Raw genomic sequence first — 26021 nt, forward strand, 5'->3', positions numbered from 1 at the left:
TCCTGATAGACACATGTGTGGGAGGAACTGGAAGGTTTTATTTTTCTTGTCAAGACAAGACAAAGAAAGAGAAACACATTAATATATATTCTTTTATACATTCTGAGACAGCAGATTTGAAAAATCCATTTGCTTGTTTTGGCAGCTTGAACATTTGGAAACAATTCTGCAGAGCTTCCTGCCAAAAACATTTCAAAAGAGACAAAAGCAGTCTGTGCCAAAAAACACCTTTCATCCATTATTGTCTAGAGAAGTAAACTTTTTTTTTTAAAACCAGCTGAAACATCTTTTTATGTTTTCGCTGAGTCATTTATATTACGATGAGCGAGTAGGCTCAGTGTGTAAATGGACACAAAACTATCCAAAAATGTTTTTTTTCAAACTCTCACAAAGTGTGCTTGAAATAATTTTCAAAATTAGTCTGTTACATAAAGTGTTTTCATTAACTTTACTCAAGCATATTTGTTTAAATGTCCAAATGTGTGTGAAAAGGTCACGAATAATGTAAATTGTGGAAAGAGACAATATTTAATCTTTAATATACGGAGGAGGTCATATTTTCCATTTAGGCAACACTTTGTGGGAGGTTTTGGAAAAAATCTGTCTTGGCTTCTTTTGAAACCCCTTTTCTGACAAACATAACATTATTTTTACCCAAAAGGATTGCTTCCATGGCCGACTCCTTCAATTCACAGACACACACACACAGATGCTAAAACATGATAACACCCACTTGACTCCGATCCAGTGTCATCAACATTTCTCACTTCTACCTTTGTGAATGTGCAAAATGTGTTTGTGTGTGTTGTTTTTTTGCGGGGGCTGATAGTCTGCACGATTCTGTTAAAGGTCCCATATCGTGCTCATTTTCATGTTCATACTTGTATTTTGTGTTTCTACTAGAACATGTTTACGTGCTGTAATGTTCCAAAAATCTTTATTTTCCTCATACTGTCTGCCTGAATATACCTGTATTTACCCTCCGTCTGAAACGCTCCATTTTAGTGCATTTCAATGGAATTGCAACAGAATTGCGTTGCCTGGCAACAGTTAGGGTCCATGTTTACTTCCTGTCAGCTGATGTCATTAACATACAATGCAACATGAAATAAACTGAGGCACATTTAGAATGTTTACGTTTAAAACCGTGTATTAATCTAAATATTGTAGATTTGTGACATCACAAATGGACAGAAATCCTAACGGCTTGTTTCAAACCCCAAATTTCTGAATACGGGCTATATATTGAGCACTTTGATACTTTCACAGTATTTATAAAGCACCTGCTTTATAATATAAAAGACATGAACATCTCACTTTTTACAATATGGGACCTTTAATATCATAATATCAAGAATTTTTTGTTTTGAATGTAAACGTATGTGACAGTGTTTGAGTGTGTGTTTGGCCAAACCCAGGCGGGACTATTGAAGAGAAAACAGATGACTGAACTGAGGCTGCAACCTCCCCTTTATTTAGATACAAGCGCTGAATCAGCAGCCTGCTACAGTGTGATTTTGTTTTTCATCCATTCATCTCCACACCACTGTGATCTAAAGTGAGCTGTTTACTAGGGCTGTCAATCGAAAAAAATATTTAATCACGATAAATCACAAATTAATCACACATACATTAACCACACATATTTTTTTAATCTGTTCTAAATGTACCTTAAAGGGAGATTTGTCAAGTATTCAATACTCTTATCAACATGGGAGTGGGCAAATATGCTGCTTTATGCAAATGTATGTATATATTTATTATTGGAAATCAATTAACAACACAAAACAATGACAAATATTGTCCAGAAACCCTCACAGGTACTGCATTTAGCATAACAAACATGCTAAAATCATAACATGTCAAACTGCAGCCCAACAGGCAACAACAGCTGTCAGTGTGTCAGTGTGCCAACTTCATGATTATCATAAAGTGGGCATGTCTTTAAAGGGGAGACTCGTGGGTACCCATATAACCCATTTACATTCACATATCTGGAGGTCAGAGGTCAAGGGACCCCTTTGAATATGGCCATGCCAGTTTTTCCTCTCCAAAATTTAGCGTAAGTTTGGAGCGCTATTTAGACTCCTTGGCTACAAGCTAGGACAAGGTTAGCACCAATGGATTCCTTAGGTTTTTTCTAGTTTCATATGATACCAGTATCTTCACTCTAACTCTGAGTCTGAGCCCGCTACAACCTAAAATTCGCAAGTTGCATTAATGCGTTAAAGAAATTAGCGGCGTTCAAATTAATTTGCACGTTATTATCGTGTTAAATTTGACAGCCGTACTATTTACACATTAACTTTGAACCTAAACTACCGCTGCCTGCTGCTGTCTTATCCTTTATGTTGAATTTTAGTGTGCTAGTAGTGATATCTGTCTATCTGTTAGAAACATTAACAGATATGATTCTTGGGGCTGGCGTTTATTTCTTTGTTCAGCCATAATGATGAAGAAGATGCATGTTTAAGATAAAGAAGAGACAGGAAAAGGAGAAGGAGAGAGGGAGACTTGACTTCTTCCCTCCTTTAATAAGACATCAGGCACCAGTCACAACACATTGTATACCACACAGAAAAAGAAATAGAAGAAATAAACACCCCTCCCCCTCAATACACACACACACTCCAGGCGCATTTACACACACCACCACCCCACACATATATCATGAAAACATAACACTGATAGCTCCTGACAACCATGCAGTTTCTCCTGCAGAGACAAAACAATGCCGTGTCACAGATGGATAACCAGTTGAGTCTCTTTCAGACTGCAAACAGCCTCATTTAAAAACTCACATCCATTGAAATGTCATTCACAGAGACACAGTATTTACAGTCAGCCCTGAGGCGCCCATACAACAACCCTTTAAACACTAACTCAGTGTCCAACAGCCCACTATCCCGCAGTACTCTGTGAGCCTTGTGGCCAATTTAGACCAACAAAAATAAAACAACCTCCAACCCCATTGACATCTTCATCAACATGCTTTCGTTGAATGTTATTAATAACCAGGGGCCGTATTATAGAAACTTAAAGGGACTGTTTGTAAGAATCAGAAATGACTTGTTAACAGCGACACCTGTGGCCGTTAAGTCAACGAAAGTCAGCGTCCTGTTGCTTGCGCTTGCGCTTGCGCTCACTCTACATAGACATGAGCCAGCATCGCTCAACACAGTGAGGCGACACATGTCAGCTAAAAGCACAATATCACTCTATATTTCAGCTGCTTGGCAGTAATGTTAGCTGACCAGACGAAGGTCTCTCCATGAATCACTGCTGATCCTAGTGTTGGCTTTTCCTGCCTCAGCCTCCCGACCGCGGCCGGAGGGAACAGGGGAGACACCGGAGTTTTGGTCGGAGACGATAACGTTTCTCTCTGCGGAGCCCCGTCACTTCACAAGACACGGGAAACCTCTGTTGGTCTGGAGGAGCTGCAGCAGTTATTTCCGCACAAACGTCCACTGTACATTCACTAGATATTCTCAGAGCTAAACTAACTCTTCTGCAGTGTGGAGTGTGCGCGCATGCACCTGAGAGTGGAGCGAAAGAGTGAGAACGAGCTCGGTGTGTGAGTGAAGGCAAGCAGAGGAGCAGAGTACAGCAGAGACTCCGGTCCTGGAGACCAAAGCTACGGTCTCCCCCGCGTACTTTTCTCATCTTGCCGAGTTTAACAACTTTGTAACCATTGTTATTCTCTCTGAGACATACTTACTTAACTTCGAGACAGATGAGTAAGTGGTGTTGGTAAAACACCTGTAGAGAAATCCAAAGCTGTACTTTTTGGGAAATTTAAAACAACGCTAACACGGGAGATAAAAGAAAGAGAGCGGGCTAAGATAGCGGAGTGTTGGTGCTATCAAAAAGAAAATAGATACAAAGTGGAAGACCATGTCTATGTCCAAAGAGCAGAAAGAAAAGTGGTTGAAAAGTGAAAGTTAGAACAGCTTAATGGTAATCCTAAAGTTAGGAGAGTTTATTTAAGATTTTGAGATGCTTTTGTAATACAGTTTTCCTATCTTAAGTTAAGATAGGAACATTGACTTCGGAGCTGTTCATCTGTAATGTCTTTTTTTTCTTAAATCAGGAACTAACCCTAATTACCATGGTTACCAAACAGTTAAGACAGGATCTGCAGGTTTCTGTGATAGAGTGCTGCAGGAATGAGTCCTAAAACCTGGAAAAGAGTTATCATTTTTAACATTTCCAGTTCCCTCATCTGGAGGTCAATGGGTTTTTCGGATGGGTTTTTAGTTAGATGCCTTAAATAAGGTCTGTGGTTAACACAAGCTGAAGAGATTTTAACATTTTGTTCTACAACACAAAAATGTATCAATGAACATCCCACTAATGAATTTTGAAGCTTTTACGTGTCATCAAAAACGCGGTTGATAACAAGCGGCTAAATGAGACTATTAAACATCATCACGCCGAATCGTCCGCCTTTACAGGTTCGTTGTGTACACTCGTGCTCAAGCGACCATGATGTAGTTCGTTTATAGCCTAACGTTAGCTATTAACTTCTGGAGATTGCATTTACACTTCAAAAATCATAGAAGTGGTGTTCATTTGTGAAGATTATCCTGCTGAACAAAACGTGTAAGTGTCATAAACGTGTGTTTGCTACAGAGCTTATTTTCTGCAATAATCCAAAACCCAATGGAAAAATCCCATTGGCTTTATATCGAGGGAACCAGGGCGATGCTAACTTCCTGGTTGGCCTACAAAACCACGTCATCCCTGGAGCACTCTATCGGGCCCATAGAGCAGGCGTGGTAGCGCTTTCTTTAACTCCGCCTCCCAGCCCTCGGCCCAGCCTCGGTTTCATTCACATGAACACGAAGGGAAATAATTCTGGACTCTGGACTGGTGCACCGATTCAGATGTGTTAGAAAATACTCAGCCCTTCCCCACATTTGGATCCAGTTTGGACCAAAAGGAAAAATGACAAGAAATTCAAGAAGGAGTAATAGGTTCATGAAAACCGAGTTGGAATCAGTAGGCTGTTTCAGTGAATAGACAAGTGTAAATATGAAAATGTAGCCTAATGATAACGGCAATGAAATACAAAACAGTGCACATGCACACATCATAACACTGATTTACCTGTGTGTGTTAACATTGTTATGAGGTGATACGAGGTGTTGAGCTGATGTTGTAATGGAGAGGCTCCTTGTGGGTTTGAGTTCCATTTGTGCTCTTAATGGAGTGTTTGCTTGGGCTTATAATACTCTTTGCTACTGGCAACAATAATAACACACACACACACACACATCCACACACACACCACTGCAGATGTAATAACCTGCTTTGAAGTATGACCACCACATTGAAACTGTGCCGGTGAGTCTATTTTCCACCTGACTTTATAGTACAATATATCCCATGGGCCCAAAATGCAATCAGCAGGATTACAGTGAGAGAACATGAGGTAGATTTGTTTTTCTCTCTTTACTGGAAAACAGGATTTTTTCGTGGGTTTGTTTCAGTGAAAATCAGATCTGAGCAGGAACTGGATTCTGCTGAATAATCTAATTAATGCTGAAACAGGGAAGCAGTTCATTAAAACCACTCGAGCAGATTCTCCTTATCCTGCAAGGATATATGTGGTTAGTTCAATATTTGTGTGTATGTTGGTGTTTACATGCAGTTTAATGTATGTGTGTGTGTGTGTGTGTGTGTGTGTGTGTGTGTGTGTGTGTGTGTGTGTGTGTGTGCATGCGTGCGTGCGTGCGTGCGTGCGTGCGTGTGTGTGCGTGTGTTATGCCCTATAGGGGATGGTTTATAATTGTCGTAATTGTCTCATTAATTGTGCTGCTATTTGGTGCGGCACCAAAACAGGAAAACGATTTGTTCTGCGCTCCCTCCCTCATGTCTCTCTCTCTCTCTCTCTCTCTCTGTCTCAGCTCTGATTCTGCATTGTTATTGCTGACATACATATTTATACTTTCGTTTATCACCTTAACATCAATGGCTTGTATTGAAAATGATTTATTGTTTCCATGAGGTTCAATTCATTTCAATTTCAACTTGAGATGCCTTACGGCATATGGAAGTGGCAGCATAAGTTGCAATTCATTGTATCTAAAACCTAATCGAGGGTTTAGAAAACGCGACTAAAATCAATATTTTTATATTAACAGATAGAAATGATTCTTTTGCTTCGATCGGAGCTTTTAGATCATCACCTATGATGAGTCGTTTCTACCATTTTTGTCTTCAAAACATTGATGTTGTTGTTTTTTTCTTTAAAATGTCATTGATACATCAATGTCTAAATTTTTTCCACGATTGGAAAAGAAGTGCATCACTGACTACGTTTACATGCACACTAATATTCCACTATTAATCAGAATATGACAATATCATGAATTTGATACGGGTCATGTAAACGGCATATTCTGTTTGGATATTCTGAGTTAGATCTTATTCTGAATGGAGCATTTTCCGATTAAGACATGTGGGATATGCTGATATTATTCAGGTTTTAGGAGCATTATTTAAATATGTATACAGCTCATTCAGAATATTTGTCTCAATTGTTTTTTTTACGGCATTACATTATGTCTATTTCTGAAAAAGGGCATAAAACTGAATATTTTGTGTATGTAAACCTATTGAGCGTTTCTGTCTCCAACACTCTAACTCTCCTTTCGCATCGTGTCTACTACTAGGACAAGTTTACATGCTTTAATGTTCATAAAGCACGTTATTTTTCTCATACTGTCTGTCTGAATAAACCTGCGTTTTAGCGCCTGTGTCTTTAAGCCCCCTGTTTAAGTGGTATGATTCTGTCAATAAACAATCACATATTTCTTCCTTTCTTTTAAACACCACTCACGATGACACATTAATTCTGACTAATTCCCAACTGGCTTTATATAAATTCTGCCAATAACAAGAGCAAAAGCACATCTGATATGTATCTCTTCCATGTACAATGCAGTAATTTGATATTTCTAATGATGTTCTCACTATGACGTCTGGGGTCATTGGAAAATTCAAATTCAAGCGATATATTGACTTAATGAATACAACACCTTGTATAACTGGAATTTTTTAAATAGTTTGTTGATTTCAGCGAACAGCTGCAATCTTAATTATATACATTGTGAAAAGTTATAAATTTGGCATAAAAATAGCAGTTTTCAAAGTTTCAAAAGACAAATTCCAGCTCCTGTCATCATCTCACCCTACTTTGCTTGAGTGTATTGCTCCATAACAAGTTTCAATGAATAATGTATGACGTTCAAATGGTTAGTTTGGGGCATTTTCTGTTGAAAGAGTTTGAAGTTATTAATCAAAACTAGAATTGCACTCAGAGAGCGCAGACCTCCTCCAACGCATGACTTTAAAAACAGATCACAGCTCCCAGCTGGCGATACCGTGAGGTGGACGGCTTGTTATTAACACGATGTGTTTCCGTGTAACGTGTCGGCAGATGCCTCTCTCATTCAGCAGCCTTGTTATATCTGTGTAACGTTACACTACGTTGTCTCTCATCCCGTCATCTACCGCTTTGTTCTTTCTCACCGTGGATGGACAGCAGCTTCTGCACACACATCCACACACATATCTCTCTGCTCTCAGAAGGAGGAAGGGGGGCGGGGTCACGCGTCATCAACACGTCATCAGATACACTGCGCAATGTGTTATACCCTGTGGTCTTCATGCTCAGGCTGATCGGAATACTTAAAAATGTTCCTGAATCCGGATCATGATCCGGATCGCCACCAAAATATAATGGATTGTTTATTGTGCCACAACCCACCCCTCCAAAAAATGTCATTCAAATCCATTGCGAACTTTTGGAGTGATCCTGCTAACAGACAGACAGACAGACAGACAGACAGACAGACAGACAGACAGACAAACCAACAAACTAATGCTGTTGAAAACATAATCTCCTTTCTTCGACTTGGCGGAGGTAACAAGTGGCAAAGTGTCTTTGTTGGTTTAAACCTCACTTCTCAAGCACACTGTGTGTTTGTTATAAGTACTCAATCTCAATGGTGCTTTAGTCATTGGGTCCAAAATCCAATGAAATATTGACTTGTAGTTCCAAGTGCTCGTACTTCTTTTCTGTTCACCTCTTTATTTTTACAAGGTTGTTTTTTGACCTGTCAAGCAATTTTCTTGTGTTACCAGGATGGCTGAGTGGTTAAGGCGTTGGACTTAAGATCCAATGGACAACAGTCCTCGTGGGTTCGAACCCCACTCCTGGTAATTTGACATGTGTATTGGGATCACTGTGATATCTGCACAATGTAATCTCTGTTGGAGAGTTCTTTACAGTAATTAGAATACTGCTCCTCTGATGGTGGGCAAGTTACAGCAGGGAACTTCATCCTCGACTTGGTCTTTTTCTGCCATAGTGGTTCTGTGCTGTTTGAAAACAGTAGCTGAAGTCACCAAGATAACCGAGTGGTCAAGACATTGCACCCAAGATGCAATGGACACAATTTTTTGTAGGTTCCAACCCACCCCTGGTAGGTGGTTTTTGATTACAGGGAGTTGAAATAAAGCAGCTACACATTATCGATGTCCAGTCAGACCAGGAAGTGGCACAGCAAAACTCATTCATGCATCCTCACAAGATAGATGATGCTTGAAGCATCAAATGTCAGCACTGTCAAGACAGTTTGCAATCAGTTAGAGTCACAATTCATTTGTCAAAGTAGCCAAAGCTCATAGCTTACATCACCTCCCTGAGCAAACACACTGATCATGGCAACCGGTTAAATGCTGGTGTGCTAAAGCCCTATGAGCTGTGCAGAATATTAGGGGATGTTTACATTAGGTGTAATAGCAAAGCAATAAAAATGTGTCTTTACAAATGAGAAATTTTTTTTCTTTGAAGACTGACCTGTCGATGATTCCACACATATCGATCTGCAGGTTGCTGTAGATTCCCAGCTGCTTTTGCTGCACCATGATCAGGTCCACAATTTGGTTGTCCAGAGTTAAGAGACGCATGCAGCCCTGGAACACATTAAAGGGGTTTCTGCACCCCTGTCTGTCGTCTTCAGCAGGACAACCTGAAAAGAAGAGAGAGGGAACATCAGGAAGAGTTTTCCATATGGAAAACAATCAAAAAACGTAAACTATCATGTTATCACTAACATGTTTTCAGAGATGAGCTGACTCATTTGAACATCTTGTCTACGAAATATTGTGTAAATTGACATGAACAATGAAATTCTAAATACTGAAAGACATACATACCTTGATCATCCTGTGACCTGTGACTGTAATTGGTAAATTTAGTTGCCAAAATATAATACTGCATTATGGGCAGATTTTTCTAGTGAATTCCTCTGTGTAAACACAATTTCATTCAACTATTTTTAGATCTTACATCAACTTCCACAAAGCTCTTTGATCCTTGACAGGGTTTAATGGTTTAGAAAGATACTGTTGACCTGCTCCACTCTTACCACCAAAGAAGAGGTGACTTTCTACGGTGACAGGAAATGAGGGACTGGCTTGAGCGCTGCCTCCTTCTTCTTTATCCACAGCGATGCTCAGACGACCTCGTCTGGAGTTCAGCTCCACTGAATGCCACTGGCCGTCATTCAGAGCAGAACCTGGGAGCCAAATACCCATTAACACACACACACACACTAATGAAAAATAGATTCCCCATGTGTATATGGCTGCACATTGAGCTGCTAAGACCTGCAGCGCATGTTGGTGGTGCAAGATGTTTTTTCCAAGGCTGAAGCCAAGCATGGGCACTTGAGTAATAATGACCAAATTATATATCATATCACACCACGACCTGCCAAACATGCACCGTATTGTGATTTGGAAACAGCTTGTAAATCATATTCTTTCTCAAACTGAAACAGTATTGAGAAGAATATTATCAGTCGAGAATAAAAAATGAGCAAAGATCGGTGGTAGACTTGGTACAAATAGATTGCAAACACTGTCGGGGGCAGGTGAGTGCAGACCACACAGGCGTCTACTCCACTTCCTGCATCCTCTGTGCGATTGATCTGCAACAAGTACCAGCAAGGCTGTGCCTGCCTTGTGAATCTGTATGTTGTTAGGGAGTCGAGGGAATAAATCAATATCTCATTATCTCCGCTATTTTTTTTACTGACAATACTTTGCCCAAGAACACACCCCAGTCATCTTACGGTCTGCCGGAGTGATGTGACCAGAGCTTTAAGGATGATACAGTAGCTCACAAAGTAAACATTGGAGACTTTATTACAGAGAGATGAGCTTGTTGGTTCAAACCTTAGTGTATTAGAGAGACGGTTAGAATTGACAGTTTGCTAAACCCCCTCCCAGTGCATGAGATTTTGACCTTTCACGCTGAGAACTTCATTTTCTGTTTAAAAAAAAAGCAGCTAAAGTCACCAGGATGGCCGAGTGGTTAAGGCGTTGGACTTAAGATCCAGTGAGCAAAAGCCATTGTGGGTTCAAACCCCACTCCTGGTAGATTCCAATTGTTATTGAATTTATGCATGAAGTTAATTAAAGACATGAGGATGAGGGCTCCATCGGAGGTAGAAGCAACTCTTCTACTGTATATGCCTCTCAAAAAGATTAGCAGCAATGTTTGGCTCAATGTTATGTGTATTCATATCAACATGCAAAGAAATCTGTGTTTTGATACACTTAACTGACATGTTGATCAGATAACAGCAGAGAATTTCATCTTCACATTGCTATTTTTTTTTTGCCATTTAAGCCAAAACACTAAAGTCACCAGGATGGCCGAGTGGTTGAGGCATTGTTAAGTCCTCGTGGGGTTTTTTGATGACAGGGAGTGGAGATAATACAACAACTTAAAAAAGGCACAGATTATCAAGGCCTGGTCTGACCAAGAAGTGGCACAGCAAAATTCATTAATTTGTTACAGAAGGATGTGCTTGTTGGTTCAAACCTTAGCCCCAATGTAGTACAGAAATGGTTAGAATTGACCATTTGCTAAACCCCCTCCACATACATGGGGCTCTAGTGAGAGTGACACTTGGCTTTTATCTGTTTTTATCACATTTACAAAATCAAAAACACAAGAGAAAAAGTGTAAGGAATGGGTTAAACAGTGTGTTCATCTGCTCTAACATAAACTGCAGTCGTTAGCATGCTATAACTGAGCACTGCTTCCACAGCCAAGAAGGATTATCATGAACCAACTACCGTCACATTAGTTTGTGGGGTTAAAGGTTAATTGCTTGCCATTTGGAAAAATCTGATGTCCATTTCGTACTTTTTATTCACCTGATTTATGGTTTTATTAAAAAGTTTGGGATTAGGTTGTCATGGAGGAACAGGGGCTAACTTGTCTCACTCACATATGACAGTAATGACACATGTAAGACTAACCACTGAGTTGGTTAGAGGTGGATCTGAAGGTGTAGGCGTACCTGCACTGAGCTCCAGCAGCGCCCTGCCAGCTTTATGGATCTGTAGCCGGAGTCTGGCCTCACTCAGGTACAGCCAGACCACGCCCCCTCCCTGAGGCAGGTCAAAGGTGAGCAGAAGCCCCGCCTTGTTCCACGTCCTGAACTGGAACCCGACGGACGCGCCCCCCGACGAGGACGCTGTCGCCCCCGGCAACTGGAGGAAGCTCTGGGGGCCTGGGAACGTCACGGCGACGAAAACCGACTCAGCACAAGAAAAGGTCACATTGCCCTGAGAGAGAAACATGCAGAGTGGAGAGAGAGAGAGAGAGAGAGAGAGAGAGAGAGAGAGAGAGAGAGAATAAATGATTACTGGAGAGATAAAACAACATAAAACATGAATATTAATCAGTTGCAGGGGGCGTGCCGACGTGACCTCTGTCGCAATGATCTCATCAGCAAGTCTCCTTAAGAGGACATCGGTATTACCATAATGATAACAGCAAGGCTTAGAATAAGATTAGGAAAGCAAACTGAGCATACCAAAGTCACCTAGCGTGGAGGTAATAGAGATAAAGAATGGAAATGAAAGAAGGAGAGCATACAGGAAGCCCAGTACTACGATATCTTGACATCTCTGTTACAGCCCATTGTTTTGAGTAGTGGTAATGACACCAGGTCCATTGCTAAGGCTGCAGCAGTAATATGTTACAGTCGCAGCTCTCTGCTGGGAATATCAGCCTGCTATCTTTATAATGCTCCGGAAACACACATGACATCTAAAAGCCCTTTGTGGTGCAGTTAAAGTGATGTACAATAACTCATGTTGGGAGTGGGCTGTGCTACAGCACAACACAAAGTAACTTAAAAATCCACAAAAAGCCTGAAGACCACAGCACTGACACACCAATCCTCCTTCACCCACACTCTGACGTTCTTTGTGTTAATGCTCCCTCACAGAGCCATATGAAGCACCATTTAGTCTCTGTGTTAAATTGGATCATAACTTTGTGGCTAGTCCCTTAAGAGCCACAGCACCAATATAAAAATTGCCTCTATTAGATCTTCAGCCAAGCATGTGAAATCTTACCAAGAATTCATGTTTTTTTTCTGCTGCTGGACCTTTACCGTAATGACAGAACATTTATTACTCAAGAAAAGCTTCACAGCCTCTCCCCCGACGAGCATGCTCCACTCATCGTGGATGTAAAAATAGCTGAAATATAGAGTGGTATTGTGGTTTTAGCTGACGTGTGTCGCCTCACTGTTTTGAGCTCGCTCTTCATGTAGAGCGAGCACAAGCGCGAGCAACGGGATGCTGACTTTCGTTGACTTAACGGCCACAGGTGTCGCTGTTAACAAGCATTTCTGATTCTTACAAACAGTCCCTTTAAATCCAGCGGTACATGTCCACCAGATCTGGCGAGGACACTAGGGGGACGCGCTGCTCCACTCAACTGGCCGTTCAAGCGGTGACATATGGTCCCTGGTTTTCTGCTTGCCATTTCAAACAGGAAACAACATGACGGCCTGCTCGTAGGCTATGCCACGGCTGAATCTCATTTAATTTTAGAACTAGATCGCCTAGTTTGACAGCTCTGTCCAAGTTTCGTGAGCCCGACGCGTCGCGCTGGACGGGCTCATTTGAATAAATCATTTTGAAAGAGCAACGGCCAATGAGGAAACCCCAACACTCGGCCGACCAATTGTGTAACTTCATCACTCAGGCCCTGTTCAGACCTGGTTTTAACATGCGTCCTCAGTGATCCGATCACCAGTGGACAGCATTAAGTAAAGGTGTGAACACACTCAAGATGCATTGAGGACGCATTGAGATCGGATCTTTCAGACCACATTCAGAGGTGGTCTGGGCCACATATGACCACATTCTTTTAGCAGTGTGTAGTGAATGCGTCCTGGGCACATTAAGGACCGCCTACTCATCTGATGTCCAGCTGGGATCCGCGGGATCACCGCGCCCCTTAGGTGAATAAACAGGCAGACACGGGCGCTTGTCAGCATGGAAACGGCCTCTGTGCTCTACTGTATCCTGTCAGTACAACTGTATTTTATTAAAATATATCTTGTTTATAGGCTATGTATCTACAGACTATCAGACTAGGCACGCAAAGTGCATTATTATCATACTGTCAGAGATGTGTTGGTGATTTTGTTCCGCTGCTTTACGCGGAGCTGACACCCGACCATCCGACTGTTCTCCATCCTCCCCGCTCTCTGGAGCGCTGTAACCCGCTGTTGTTTGGCAAAAGCAGCGGTGCCGGCGGCATGGAGGACCCCGGGGACCACCGGTATAATAACCTTTTATTTTGATGTTAATACAATGTACCTGAATTCACAATTATGTAGGATATTACTACTGACTTTCATGTAATATTACGTCACAACAGCTGCTGTTTTAGCCGTGTGTTTACTACGTGTTTATTTGCATATAGAGCGGGGAAATGAGATCGGATCACAAGTGGTCACTGAAGATGCATGTGGAGATGCATTCTAATGTCAGGTGTGAACAGACGTACTTAAAGCTGTCCACTTGTGATCCGATCACTGAGGACGCATGTTAATACCAGGTCTGAACAGGGCCTCAGTCAGTCAGCGACGGGGCTGTCCCTGGTCCAGCCAAAAACAACTAGAACAAACGCCCCTATTACTTAAAACAAAATAAAACATAACCCACAAAACAAAAGATGAACATGCTGGTCTTTGGTTATGTATGCACTGTGTTGAATAATTGGTTAGTAGTCACAAAAAAGTCACAGAAACACCAAGCAGAATATTTGATCCACTTTTGGTTTCAGAGGCCGTTGTTCAGTGATTGATGCTGTACCCTCTCTGATGAAGGAGAGTAAAGAGGGTTAGAAGAAAGTGATCTAAGTGCAGGTAGTTCCGTTTAGTTAAATTAACTTACCATTACGGTAACTTGGCGGTCGTTGTGTTTTGCTAATTCTATCAGGTTGAGGCCGTTGTACAGCAGGTTTTCCAGGCAGCCATGAAAGTTCCTCTTGGAGATGAGGCCCTGGACCGCCCCCACACTCAGCTGTATGGGGACAAAAAGATACAGACATATTCAGAGGGTTGCATGCACATTAAATACAATATCTACACATCCTCTCGGTCTGAGGTAATTTTGAACATTCAGTTGATGGACAGTTTTCTGAATGCATAAAACGTGTGTTGGGATAATAATAATGTCTCAAGTGTGTACAAGTGATGGTTTTTCCTGTGTTTTCTCCCACCTGCTCGATGTCCCAGTGGCTGAACTCTGCAGGGATCTGAAGCCTCTCTGTGTGTTTGTCCACAGTGAGGTTGAGGTGAGAGCCGCGCCGCTCCACTGCTAAACGGTGCCAATGCTGATCATCTAACAGGCTGCCGAGGGAAGTGAGACGCCGGGGTTCAGAGGAAGAAGTACCTGGAAGAGGTGAGGAGGAGAGAGTAGCGAGGTGACAAAAGGGAGTAAAAATTGTATTCTCTGATCCCAGTATGAAGATTGTTTTCCCATTATCTGACCTGGTGCAAAGAGAAGTGAACACCAGGCCAATAAAACCTTCTTTATTGTGATGAATATTTTAATTTTCTCAGTATCCCACAGAGAGGAGCACATCGAGGTCAGCCTCTCTCATCTCGTTGGGGGACTACAGGATATTACCATAGTAGGATGTGAGAACCAAAGCCAAATATGTGACAATATGAAAAACTGCAGCGGGAACATGGTGAGACATCATTAATGATAGATGAGATCCAGCAGCTCCAAATTAGGGGATCCATTTCTGCATCCCCTCAAGTACTCGCAAAGAAACTTTGTGTTTCTGCAGAAAGATGGAACTGTAGAAAGAGCTGAATACAGTCTGCTATTAAAAATGTATTAGATATTCTTTATGGAGAGACAATTCTAACTTCAAAGAGAGAAACAGAGGCAGTTTGATGATGATGGACACGTGTAGTTTTTGATATTTCAGTCCATTTTGTGAGAGGTTTTTTTTGCAGCTTCGATGAAAAAAACAATGTCATCTAGTGGGAGAAAGTTAGGATGTAGACCTCATGAAACAGGGGACGTCTGTCCTGTCAACACATTTAGTGTGATGAGTTGTTTGATTACAGTCTGGATGAATGGAGAGAGACAGTGAGATCAATATGAGAGGAAGGATTGCAAGACTTAAAAAGAAATCAGATGTTGTTGATGGTGGAAGAAGAGAGTGAAAGGACTTTATGATTGAGGGTTTCATTGAATGGATGATTTGATTACTGGCAGAATGACTGGAAAGAGAAAGCAGGAATCAATATGAGTGATCCGAGGTCAAACAAATAGAAAATTATTTGATATTAATATACCCCGTTTCCTTTCCTGTGTCACTGTCTGTTTTTAATTTTTAGCAGTATCGAGGTCATCTGGGAGAAAGAATTATTAAAGGTCCCATATCGTGCTCCTTTTCAGGTTCATACTTGTATTTTGTGTTTCTACTAGAACATGTTTACATGCTGTAATGTTAAAAAAAACTCTTTATTTTCCTCATACTGTCTGCCTGAATACACCTGTATTTATGCTCCGTTTTAGCACATTTCAATGGAATTGCAACAGAATTGCGTTGCTAGGCAACACTTTGGGTCTATGTTTACTTCGTGTACTTACATACACTGCAACATACACTGCAACAGGAAATAAACTGGGACACATTTAGAATGTTTTTGTTTAAAAATATTTTTTAAATTATTAAAATTTTAATTTTCTAAAGATTGCATATTTGTAACATCACAAATGGACAGAAATCCTAACGGCTTGTTTCAAACGCACAATTTCTGAATTTGGGCTGTGTGTATTTCTCTGTATATTGAGTGTTTTGATAGTTTAACAGTATTTATAAAGCACCTAAACCTGCTTTATAATGTAAAAGACGTGAAAATCTCACCTTTTACAATATGGGACCTTTAATATATATATTTTTTTTAAACAAGTGACAGCTATGATTGCTCATGGAGGTTTATGGCATGGCAGTCAGTAGTTTTATTTTTTGGACCAACTGGGAAAATTCTTGGAAAACCAATGCTGTCTTCTCTGTACAACCTACAGTGAGTGAGTCCTTGAGCAAGATTATTATTGTATGTGAATTGTGATGCAGGTCGCCAGAAATCAATAGGTTACTTCTTGATGGGAGCATGAGCGTGCACAGGAATTATTAACAAGCAACGGGTCAGCAGATATGAAAAATTCAGTGTGATGGTGGCACAGGAGCGAGGTCACGGGGTCTCTAAAATAAAAATGTGCGTAGTAAATTTCATGCAGTTAATATGTTGGTTGTTAGCTCCTTGCTGAAGTAAATCAGACTGCAGTTGTGCATCTGGATGTGTGAGACTGAAGGAGGAAGACTGCTTGTTACGTCCACTGACTGTCCTCTGGCCTTTATCGTTGTTATTTTCCACTTAGTGTGGGCTTTTTGTTTATTATGTTAGCCTTAGAGACCCTGACTTCTTTTGTGTTTCCATTTCTGCAATAAATTGGTTTCTCTGTTTTATATAAATAAATAACATTCATTGTTGCACTTGAAGTGCTTATAGCCTTTTCTTGTTGTTTTGTTCTTGTTTTTGCAAACGTTGGGTACACTTGTTATGTTACTTCCTGTGTTCCCCTAGACATGAAGTTAAAGGGGAACATATCATGCTCATTTTCAGGTTCATATTTGTATTTTGGGTTTCTACTAGAACGTGTTTACATGCTTAAATGTTAAAAAAAAATCATTTTTCTCACACTGTCTGTGTGAATATACCTATATTCACCCTCTGAAACGCTCCAAAAAAGCCCAGTCCGCTCTGATTGGCTTGTGAGAAAAATATAGTACACCTTTGCAAAGGTGGGGCCTTTCCCAAACCACCCCCTACACCCTCTCTCTACCCACTTCCACTTCCTTTGCATGTTTGCGTGGAGGGTCCGCCATGTTAAGTGCCATTCCAAACCAATTAGCAGGGAATGGAAGTGGGTTATGGAATCCTCCAACAGTGAGCCTGCATCGCTGCCGACTTACTGGCTACGTGCAACAGCGTTTTGTGTTCATCATGGAACACGATCCGTACAAATGTAGTTCCGTGCAACTACCCGTACGAACGTAAACTGATCAAACTAAGAAAGACATTTAATATTTGTCATACAGACATTAAACCTGCAGTAGGCCGTATATTTTTGGCATTATTGGACAAAAATTCCATAATAACCTTTCAGCATATTGTAATTCAAGTGTTCTGAGAGAAAACTAGACTTCTGTTCCTCCTCATGGCTCTGTTTTCAGGCTTTAGAAAATCTAATCCGTGACGGGAGACTTTGACCAATCACAGGTCATTTCAGAGAGAGAGCGTTCCTATTGGCTGTTCTCCGGCTGGTGGGCGGTGCTTGATATTTCCTCAACAGATCTCATCATGGCTGCCGGGTCACAAACTTTCTCATTTTCCAGCTAAACAGTACACTACAAGATGAACATCTGAGGAGAGAAATAGGCATTACAGTAACAGAATATTGATTCATATTTGATCAGCGCTGCCTAGTTTGACCGTTTCATCAGAGTTTGCAAGTGATTAACAGCCGGCTCTCATAGACGGCAGCTGGACGGCAGCTCCGGTCTGTGAAATCTTGCAGATGCCATTAGGAGCACCGGAGGACACAGAGGAACAAGATTTTTTTCAGATTACCTGTCCGTTTTATAAAAATATATATATTTCTTATCATATTTGCTCCATTTCTACCCACTGCAGCTCAAATGTCAAGAAAACAAAATAGTGCATGTGTTCCTTTGATTGTAAAGTGTTGTATATTTACAGGGACTGTTGCAAAAATCAAGCTGCTCATAAACAGAGTTAAAAATGAGAAGATGTTTCCAAAAAAGGAAAATAAATGCCACCACAAAAGCATAGGAGTAAGTTTTCATTTTTATATTTAGTTTCTCAGTATATTCTTTTAATTCTTTATACTGTGAAGCTTTGCACATCCCTGCACTTGATACGAAATCATGGTTACAAAATGTTACGACAGTTTCCGTCTGAGAGAGGAAAGTTCGTCCCAAAGCTTGCCGCTGTATTTATACCTTAAAGAAGGGTGCTTCAATCAGCTGTGAGTGTGACTACAGACTGCTCTCTATTCTCAAGCTGTGGGCGGTATATTCTAATGAGCCAGCAAGTGACATAAAAAGAGGAGCCTCATCTGAATGGCTTGTTGAATCACATGTTTTCTGATCTAGGAAGCCTATAAAACACTGACTGGGTCGTCTTATTTCACAGTTTTTGGGTTGGTAGGCATCCCAGATACCCAGATGTATGAGCACAAGCACTAAAGAAGTGAGTTTTTCACGATATGTCCCCTTTAAGGTTGCTGAAGAAGAGCAAAATCTTCAGACAAATAACAGATAAACTGCTAATAACTGCATCATTTGTTTAATAATGTCGCGGAGCGTCAGACCGGCTGTGTTAGCCTCATTCTTGCAACCTTTTGCTGAACACTTTCTACTTTTTCCTACCAAAGTATCATCTCCTGTCTGCAATTTCATTAAACTGATTACACAGGAAGCCAACAACGGCCCTTATCTGGAGCGGCTGTCATGGTAATCAGCTCCAAACGTAATTTTCAAACTGTAAACACACTTTAAGACAGCAAATATTTCAGCACACTGATAGGTCATTAAGATTGTGTCGAGTCTCCTCTCTCGAAGGTTTGTATCTCATAAGGAAGGTGGGGAGAAATGACTCGCTGGCTTGCTGACTTTGAATATGTGCTCGATTAATCCAAAGAACGCCTTGCAGATAACGTCACGCACTGGAGCAGGACCCATCAACCCTCAGCATGTTTGTTTTCCTAAAATTACTTCAGTAACAGGAAAGGGCTAGGCTGAGTTATGAGCCAACAAAGATACAATATAGCACATTGACATTTTGATGAATGTAAAGCAGAGGGGAATGGTTTTTGCGTAGCAGATATAAATCTTATTAAATCTTGTTTATTCCAGCTGTCAGGACAACAAATAGAGCAAAATGTTTGCTGTTGGAAGCTTTTGTAAATTAGTTTCTGAACTGGAATCCCTAAAATATTACTAAACGAAGATCACCAAACTAAGATGATTTAATGTACGGAACATGATGACGACACAGACAGAAAAGAGAGAGAAAAAAAATGTTTATTTTGACAGTCAGATTGCCGTTACGCAAAGTACGTCACTCTAAAAGAGATGGTGAACAGATAACAAAATGACAGTGACACAAATCAGAACTCAAAGTCGCAGATCCATGTGATGGAAAATATGGCAATGGTCCACAAAGTGGATTACTAGAGAACGAGCCAAGGGTGCCAAAAAAATGTTCATTTTTTGCGCGTTTTATTATTGTTCCGCCACATAAACTGTGTTTTATTTTTACATTTGTCTAAACAGAAGAAAAAAAGTAATAAATAAAAATCACTGCATTAAAAAAAGATTTAAAGGGACTGTTTTTAACTTCTTACACGTATAAATCATTGCAGGTCGGTGTCTCATGCACGCTCACGTGTGGCTACGCTGTTCAGACTCAGACTCCAACACAAATTACACGGAAGCACCAAAACCTCTTGGTTGTATCTAGTGAAGCCCGTCTGTTAAACAGTGTTGGCCGCGGTCAGAGGACGCGGGGGAGACCGTAGCTTTGGTCTCCAGGACCGGAGTCTCTGCTGTACTCTGCTCCTCTGCTACTCACACACCGTGCTCGTTCTCACTCCACTCTCACGTGCATGCGCACACACTCCACACTGCAGAAGAGTTAGTTTAGCTTTGAGAATATCTAGTGAATGTTCAGTGGACGTTTGTGCAGAAATAACTGCTGCAGCTCCTCCAGACCAACAGAGGTTTCCCGTGTCTTGTGAAGTGACAGGGCTCCGCAGAGAGAAACGTTATCGTCTCCGACCAAAACTCCGGTGTCTCCCCTGTTCCCTCCGGCCGCGGTCGGGAGGCTGAGGCAGGAAAAGCCAACATTAGGATCAGCATTGATTCATGGAGAGACCTTCGTCTGGTCAGCTAACGCGAGCAACAGGACGCTGACTTTCATTGACTTAACGGCTAGGTGTCGCTGTTAACAAGCAATTCTGATTCTTACACACAGTCCCTTTAATGTGCAGTTATGCTGCAGCTATTAGCTGTTTTGTTTGTTTGTCCTTGTGCACCTTAAATATAAGCTATTTTCTAAATTTGTAGAAAATGAAAGAAATACATTTAGTATGTGTTGATCATTTTAAAGGAATGGTGTGTAGCATTTCTACTATAGCCCAGAACGGATATACCAAACACTGGCTCTAGATAGGGCCATTCGTGTAGGCCATTGTAGTTCTGCTACATACGTGGCACACAGGAGAAGTTTCAGTTGGTTGCAAGCTGCAGCTTCACCACTAGATGGCACCAGATCCTACACGCTCGACATTTAAGTTCTGAGTGCCGTGCAATGCCTTGGAAGCTGGATACTGTACTCAATCTGACCAACTTCAACTTAACTTCACATAATTATTTACAGTATATGAAACTGAAAAAAATGATTAATCATCCATCAAGATTCTAAGTATTAGTGTTTTCTATCCTCTGTTATCCAGGTCAGAGCTGTTTCTGTGAAGGACTGTTACTAAGTGTTGCCTCATAAAGCGAACAGCCTCTGCTCCGGGGGGGTCAGACCTGGAGGTGTGTTAGTGTTAACAGAGCAGAGCGGACCATGCATGAGCTCAGGGTCAATGAACACAGCAGATGACCCAAATTACACAATGTGTAACCTAAAAAGCCGATGTAGAGAGAAAGAGAGAGGGGGGGGAGGATAGAAAAGAAATAAAGGCAAAGAAAGGCAGGGACAGAAATAATGAGATAGAATGATGAACTGCATCCAGCTAAGAAAAAAGGGGTTGAGAGCTGCAGCAGCGTAGCAAACTGTCAAGAGAAAACAGAAAACATGGTGAGATAGATGAAGCGTGTGGAGCTGATAAAGGCAAATGGCCTCTTGTGATAGTGAAAACATAAAGGAATGGAAGATCTGTAGAGACAAACAACAGCCATTAGTAGTTTGATGAGGAGGACGAGGACGAGAGAGAAATGAATAAATTAGACTTCAACCACAATCTGAAATGTAATCTGTAATCTAAGTCTGTCGGCAAAGTGATTGTATGCATGTAACGAGTGGAAACTGTACGTTTCCTGTGAAGAAGGAAGTTTATTTTGAAAAGACACTATGCATGACATGTCAAAAACTGACACTAGAGGGGTACCTAGTGCGTCACAGAGGGGAAGATGAAGAGAAAGACGAGGGGGTGGAGAAAAGGAGTGTTTTGTGAGATGTAAAATGCAGAAGAGAGGGTGAAGGAAGAAAAGAGAAGGAAAGGATGGAGGGAGGGGTAGAGAGAGACAACGTATCCCCATACAACGGTTCGTATGATTTCTTATTAGTTCTTCTTAGTTATTCCTCATTTTTTGTGCGTTTTCCTACAAATGTCCAGCAACAAGTGACACAGGCGTCATTTCCACTCCAGTCTTTTCAAAATAAAACTTAGTTAAGTTTAAGAAAAGATCGACTTGGTTAGGTTTGGGCAACAAAACTACTTAGTTAGGTTTAGGAAAAGATTGTAGTTTTTGGTTTAACCAACTCTGGAAGTGACAAAACTTAAGTACAGAAGTTATGTGACAAATAAATCAATGTTGACTTCTGGTTTCACACGGGGAACGAACACCGGTCTCCTGGGTGAAAATCCAGTGTTTTTTGGCCTACCATCCACCCCGACCTCTTCCATGAGCGGCGTTTGACGCTCTTTATACTTCCTGGTTCACAATTATGTGGATTACAAACAAATTGATTTTGTGGACTATAAATGAATTGCAGTGCATTGAGAACAGCCTGAGAGAGATGGATGAATGGATGGATGGATGGATGGATGGATGGATGGATGGATGGATGGATGGATGGATGGACGGACGGATGGATGGATGTGGATGGATGGATGGATGGATGGATTGATGGATGGATGGATTGATGGACGGATGGATGGATGTGGATGGATGGATGGATGGATGGATGGATGGACGGACGGATGGATGGATGGATGGATGGACGGACGGACAGATGGATGTGGATGGATGGATTGATGGATGGATGTGGATGGATGGATGGGTGGATGGATGGATTGAGGGATGGATGCATGGATTGATGGATGGAGTGATAGATTGATGGATGGATGGATGGATGGATGGATGGATGGATTGATGGAGAAAGTATTTCAGCAGCCAGATGGGGTTCCTGATGAGAGGTGAGCCATATGGTGATGATTCAGCATGGCAGCTTCTGGTTTAACACTGTTTAGACACACACACACACACACCTCCCTCTGTGTCGACTGTAAGCCATGCATCAAGTCCTGCAGAGTCCGGCCCTAACACATGCTACAGTGAATGGGTACCATCCATCACGGCTGCAACTAGACAGAGATGCAGCAGCAGAGCGTGAGCCAAGATTTAAACCAATCAGGCGGCAGCGTGCGTGTCGTCCACCTCACCCAACCACAACCAATCTAAAGTTATCTCAGAGGGCTTTATATCGTCCTCCACTTATACATATGTTCTGTACCAATATGTCCACAAAGTGTCTCACAAATTGCATGTCAAGAAAAAAAATGTGTTCTTGGAGATCAAATTGTTTCAGCAACATTTTAATTTTTACTGGAGATGCCAACAATAGAGGCTTAGCCCACCATTTCTCCTAATAAAGGTAGATTTGGTTGTGCTATCCTTCTGCAGATAAACTTGGTATATACAGATTGTTATGTTATACTCTAATGTAGTAGATACCAGCAGTATCTATGAATAGATGTCAGTAGATATCAGGACATTGTGTGTTGTACCTTGTCTGAGCAGCAGCAGTAGCTTTCCTCTCTCTAACTCCAGACTGAGGCCGAGTCCTCCCTCTCCCTCTGCGTGCAGCAGTGTCCCAGAATTCCTCAGGGTTTTAAACTTCAGAGAGACGACATCTCTTGACGCCCGCCTCGGCCCGGGACTCAACCTGTACACCAGACTGCTGCTGCTGCCGTCCAAACTCACAACATCAGAGGCTGAAGGACAAAAAGAGATACAGCAGTCAGGACTTTATGGTCATATCAGTGTTACTTTGCGTTGTAAATGAGTAGTGAAGCATTCAAACCAATACCTTAAACAAATTCTGGGTCCATAAAACAAAAAGAGCAAAAACCAACACACACATCTGGATTACTAGTTAACACATTTAAGTACCTTTGTTCTAGATGGGGATTTGGACAAAGCTGTGGTGATGCAAAGGTGTGGCTGAGAGAATTTTGACACAACTAAGTCAGAAACGCATGTGATGAACATACATGTACAGTACATATGGGTATGCAGAACTAACTCTTTCAATAGTATGTTGGTGTATTTCAAAAGATGCAAAAGAGCTCAGCAGAATGAGGACAGAACAATAGAGAGACCCTTTTCAAACTAGAAATACCGCCTCAGGGTTGTATGCTTCCGCCGACCAGCCAAGTTGCCGTTTACATCCACGTCTGTCCAAAATGTCACTTCATTATGTTATCTTGTTAGACATTTGTGTGAAATTGTCATAATTAGCATATGAATTCTTGAGTTTTGGATAAAAACGTGTTTTGTGAGGTCAGAGTGACCTTTGACCTTTGACCACCAAAATCAGTTCATCCTTGAGTCCAAGTGGACGTCTGTGCCAAATTTGAAGAAATTCCAATTCCAATTCAATTTTGCGTTCACGATAATGGGACGTAGGTACGTACGTACGGACAACCTGGAAACATATTAATGACAAAATAAACCCTATGTTGAGGGAGGGGATGAAGAGGAGTAAATCACTGAGGGTTTAAGATGGATGAGATGTGCTCTTCTTACATTTTTTTCACAAAGAAAAATTAGACCAAAGGCTGTTTTACATAGAGACGCTATTTTTGGATGGAATAATTTACTGTCACTGTATGTAATAACACACGTACAAATTTAAAAATTTCACTCTGCTGGAATGTAGCATTTATTTGATTTGCTCCAAGGTCGAGTTTCTCCTTTTTTCCTTCAGCCAATAATAACAAGACACGTCACACATGGCAATATGACAAAGGCCAAACACCTTATTGCTTCTATTTGACAGCAAACTGTGCTCTCTGAGTCCACATTCAAGACCACAAAGGTGCACATGTGCTGGGACTGGTGTCGTGCATTTAGCCAACCTTTAGTGGCAAGTTGTTTAACCATCATTATTATCAGGATTACTGTTCGTCCTACCCTGTCTCCTAGAAATGACGTTTATATACAACTGATTTGCAACAGCAACTATATTTTGAAGGAAACGTAACGTCAGCTCAACTGCATTTTATATTAATATAATGAGGAAATGTTGTTAATTGACGTATCTGGCAAGTCGTAAAAATGTTGATACTGAATGCATCAGTAAAACATTCACTGACAACGTATTTCATTAGTTTTCTGTAAAAATATCCAGTCTAGCAATACAAAATCCGCTTGTAGTTTGACCTGACAACGTAATTGGAAAACCATAAGTAATATATAAACGTAATTTCTGTGAGACAGAGTTGGTTTGTCACAGCCTCTCTGGATATTATGACTGTAGACTTGAATGATCTAAGCAGGCCAGTGTGTCTGGGTCGGTCACTCCCCTGACCACTGACATAGAAAACATCATACTGCAGATGTTTTTCCGACTTTTTTGCAATTAATTTGTGATGTGCTCTACATCACATTTTCTCACATTTTTGTGTGTGATATGGATGGATGGATATGGGAGCAACAGAACTATTGAAGATCTGTTGTGAAACATGAAAAACAGAAGATGAATGAATTATCCATATGTTTATGTGAGTGTGATGTGGTTTTATTTCCTTTGGGTTGATGCCAGAGTTAGTACTGCAAAATATAAACAGAACCAATTAAACTGTTAACACGATATGTTTTCCAGCTTTGCGGAGAAAAGTGTGAAACATGTTGGATGTCAGTGTTAAAAACAGAGGTGAGAATTAAGATGTGTAGGGGGAGACAACAGTTGGCAGACAGCTTTTGTGTCTGTTGGTGTATGAAATGTGAAAAACACATACCAATGAGAAAAGATGTGCTAATTGATGTGTAACCTGCTGTAAAAACAGGATGTAAACAGATAACACTTAATAATGAGGTGATACGGTGTGAAAACTGTGAAACGAAAAAACATAACACTATAAATTAAAATATTCAGATGATGCAGTACATCATTATTATAGTTAGAGTAGGGGTGAAAACAATCTGGAATCCAATTAAAAGTCAACTAAATAGTGGGGAAAGTCCCTCAGCACACATACACACACACACACACACACACACACACACACACACACGCATAATCAATCACCCAGAGGCCTGAATTATTTTATTTTTTATTCTAATATTATTATTTATTTTATTTAATTATTACTTTTTTCTCTTTTTTCCATTGTTAAGACTGTTGGTAAGGCAATACACTCTTCTGTGAACTCTAAATCTGTATTATATGACAGATTGTTTATTACCAAGTAGGGATGCACCGATACCACTTTTTTCAGACCGAGTACAAGTACTTACATTTGGGTACTCGCCGATACCGAGTACCGATACGAGTACTTCT

General features: G+C 41.0%; 1 protein-coding gene and 2 non-coding genes across 3 annotated transcripts in view; 2 read left to right on the top strand and 1 right to left on the bottom strand.

The window, feature by feature from the left end:
* The window catches only part of LOC119498731 (contactin-associated protein-like 4), a 156113-nt gene that overhangs the window by 66389 nt on the left and 63703 nt on the right, over window positions 1-26021 (bottom strand). The window contains exons 5-10 of the mRNA XM_037787780.1: window positions 23245-23451; window positions 14618-14790; window positions 14290-14418; window positions 11388-11655; window positions 9441-9590; window positions 8870-9041 (exon numbers count right to left, since the gene is read on the bottom strand). Of these exons, the coding sequence (XP_037643708.1) occupies window positions 8870-9041; window positions 9441-9590; window positions 11388-11655; window positions 14290-14418; window positions 14618-14790; window positions 23245-23451 (1099 nt within the window). The remainder of the gene's footprint in view (window positions 1-8869; window positions 9042-9440; window positions 9591-11387; window positions 11656-14289; window positions 14419-14617; window positions 14791-23244; window positions 23452-26021) is intronic.
* trnal-uaa lies at window positions 8147-8229 on the top strand. Its single transcript has one exon. It is a non-coding gene; the product is annotated as a tRNA-Leu (tRNA).
* On the top strand, window positions 10373-10455 carry trnal-uaa. The gene has a single exon. It is a non-coding gene; the product is annotated as a tRNA-Leu (tRNA).

This window comes from Sebastes umbrosus, chromosome 12, assembly GCF_015220745.1.
Source record: "Sebastes umbrosus isolate fSebUmb1 chromosome 12, fSebUmb1.pri, whole genome shotgun sequence".
NCBI lineage: Eukaryota > Metazoa > Chordata > Actinopteri > Perciformes > Sebastidae > Sebastes > Sebastes umbrosus.